The sequence below is a fragment of the Octopus bimaculoides genome, chromosome 16 (genome assembly GCF_046866305.1).
Source record: "Octopus bimaculoides isolate indiv1 chromosome 16, ASM4686630v1, whole genome shotgun sequence".
NCBI classification, from domain to species: domain Eukaryota; kingdom Metazoa; phylum Mollusca; class Cephalopoda; order Octopoda; family Octopodidae; genus Octopus; species Octopus bimaculoides.
Window position 1 is genome coordinate 29,271,581 of NC_142943.1, and position 2,500 is coordinate 29,274,080.

At 37.5% G+C, this 2,500-nt stretch overlaps 1 protein-coding gene across 1 annotated transcript in view; it reads left to right on the plus strand.

The window, feature by feature from the left end:
* The window catches only part of LOC149132329 (uncharacterized), a 17,650-nt gene that overhangs the window by 13,276 nt on the left and 1,874 nt on the right, over positions 1 to 2,500 (plus strand). The window contains exon 3 of the mRNA XM_089364299.1: positions 2,213 to 2,363. Within this exon, the coding sequence (XP_089220425.1) occupies positions 2,213 to 2,363 (151 nt within the window). The remainder of the gene's footprint in view (positions 1 to 2,212; positions 2,364 to 2,500) is intronic.

Genomic DNA, 2,500 nt, shown 5'->3' on the forward strand with positions numbered 1-2,500 from the left:
CTTTCGATGATACTGAATAAAAAATGAGGTATATATTATACATTACGCGCCCAATTTTCAGTCTCGATTTACTGTTAACGAAAATTTAATAAGTGACGAAATAATCACTGTCGTCTGGATATTTCCACTTCTACTTTCGAAGAAGGACAGCTCAGTTTCAATACCAAACACTATTTAAACTTATTTTCACTCATCATTATATCGATTCATTGAAGAGGTTTTTTTTTTCTTTCTCTTTTGCTCGGCAACCGTATTGATTGCAATCCGTCTGCGCTGTCTCTGACATGTTGCAAGTTGCGACTTGTTTCAATTTTATTGACTCCGCTGTAGTGTTTTTAAGAAGACTGGATAGATTAGCTTTGTATGATCTATTCAGTGAAACATTGTCTCCATTCGCGATTTCATCCATATATGGCACCTTTTAGAGCATAGAGGAAAAGAAATCGATATTTTGCCAGTAGCAACTGTTTATGTATGAGTCATTGTTTATGCTGGAAATGCCATGCAAAGAAACTACAATAGATTGCTTCCGCCTCGAGATAAACGTTGTATTTTTTTCTAGTTACGATGTTTCATATCGTCTATTGAGATTTAATGTTAAAACCTTAGTAACTTTATCTTAGGGAAACATTGTTTATACAATATATATGAGATATAATTTCATAAATGAGTCATACTTCAACTGGAGTCAGAGGAAATTTAGCAGAAATTTCAGAGCATTTCGTTGGATTAAAATGGTTTATGGGCGCAAGTAATACTGTGTGCTTAAGAAATTTATTCGGCAACTACGTGACTGTAGGTTCAATCGTACTGCCCGGCACCTTGGGAAAATGTTTTTAACTAGAGCCTAGGGTTAACGAAAGCCTTATGAGTGAAATTTGGTGAATGGAAACTGTGTAAAAACTCGCAAGAGAGACCTATTTGTAACGATGGCGGTGGTGGTAGGGTAGACTCTATCGATCGTCCGTTTTAGCATTACCACTTCACACTTGGGTACACATTGTTGAAAGTAATTTGATGTGGTCTTTAGGCTAAGCACAACGTCCTTTTTCCTGCCAGTAGACGCCGAGACCCTGAAAAAGGGCGCTGACCTCCCTTTTCTGTTTTAGTCCCCTGAAAAAAAAAAAAAATTTAAAAGCCGGAGTTGATTTTACATTCAATGCCGTTGGAATCGATAAAAACATTTTGCCGGTAACATATTTCAATCTATCCAGTCAATTACAGACGCTTGAAAAGTAAAATTAATATGCCTTCATTAGAATTTGTCTTATAAGACGGCGGCGAGCTGGCAGGTTTACATTCTTTTGTAAATATTTTACCAAGCTTTCTTTTTTGAGAAGAGACTTATGAAAAACTCCATCTTAGGAAAATTTGGCGAATATTTCTAGCCGATCAAACGACTATAAAGAGTCTCTTTTGTTGAGTCATAGATAGTGAAATCGGAATTATTAGGGACAATTCACGAGGTTGTTGGCTCCTCTTCGTTCAACAGACGATCTCGATGCGACCACTTGTCTCTTATTTTTCCTTTTTTCTTTTTAAAATAGAAATATGTAATTTAAAGGACGTCTAGCTTCTATTTCTTGCGATTCCAGTAACCATGTAGATGATGTTCGTTGATTTGTGTGCATGCAAGTAGCATTTTGTTCATGGAACCCCTTGGGGTTAACAAGTAGTAACATAGGTTTAGTCAGGACTTCCACGTTATGTTGGTAAATGAACTTTATTATCCAGTACTGTTACTACAGAGATTTCAATCAGAGATTTAAAACTAATTGCTTTTCGTCTTACGAAATCAGCGACTGTGTCTCTTTGAAAAGTATATACTGTGAATAAGGTCCGCTGGCTGCTGTCTCTAGCTAGGTGGTTGTTCAGCACCGAGGAAAGGAAATAACCCAGAAACCATTCGTCTGTTGGTAATGCCAACGGCTAGTAGGGAGCAGTGAGCCCTCTTTCTTACAGTATGTCTAGGACACAGATCATGTGTCGATAAACCAGCTGGAAAACATGTTTTCCTGGGGTTAAAAAGTAGTTACATAGGCCTGGTGAGGACTGCCACGTTATGTTGGCAGATAAACTTCACCACACACACACACACACACACACACACACACACATACACACACACAAAGAGGAAGTTACTTAAAAATTCAGTCGATAATAAGCTGTCATTAATTCTCAAGATTCCAATATCGTATTTCTTTTCATTCAGGAATTCCCCAAATGACTCCACCCTCAACAAGAACACAGGATATGAAGCCCGCAGAAACGAAATATAAAGTGTTCGAATCTGAAAAAGCTGCATATTTTATGGAGAAAATGTTTTCGGTGCTTAAACCGGATAAAAATAATATGAAACGAAAGTAAGATTGGTATATCTTTTATCTTTTATCTTGTTTCTGTCATTGGACCGTGGCCACACTGGGGCGCCGCCGTGAAGGGTGTTGTCCAACAAATTGATTTTTAAGTGCGGTACTTTTTCTATTGATTTCTTTTGCCT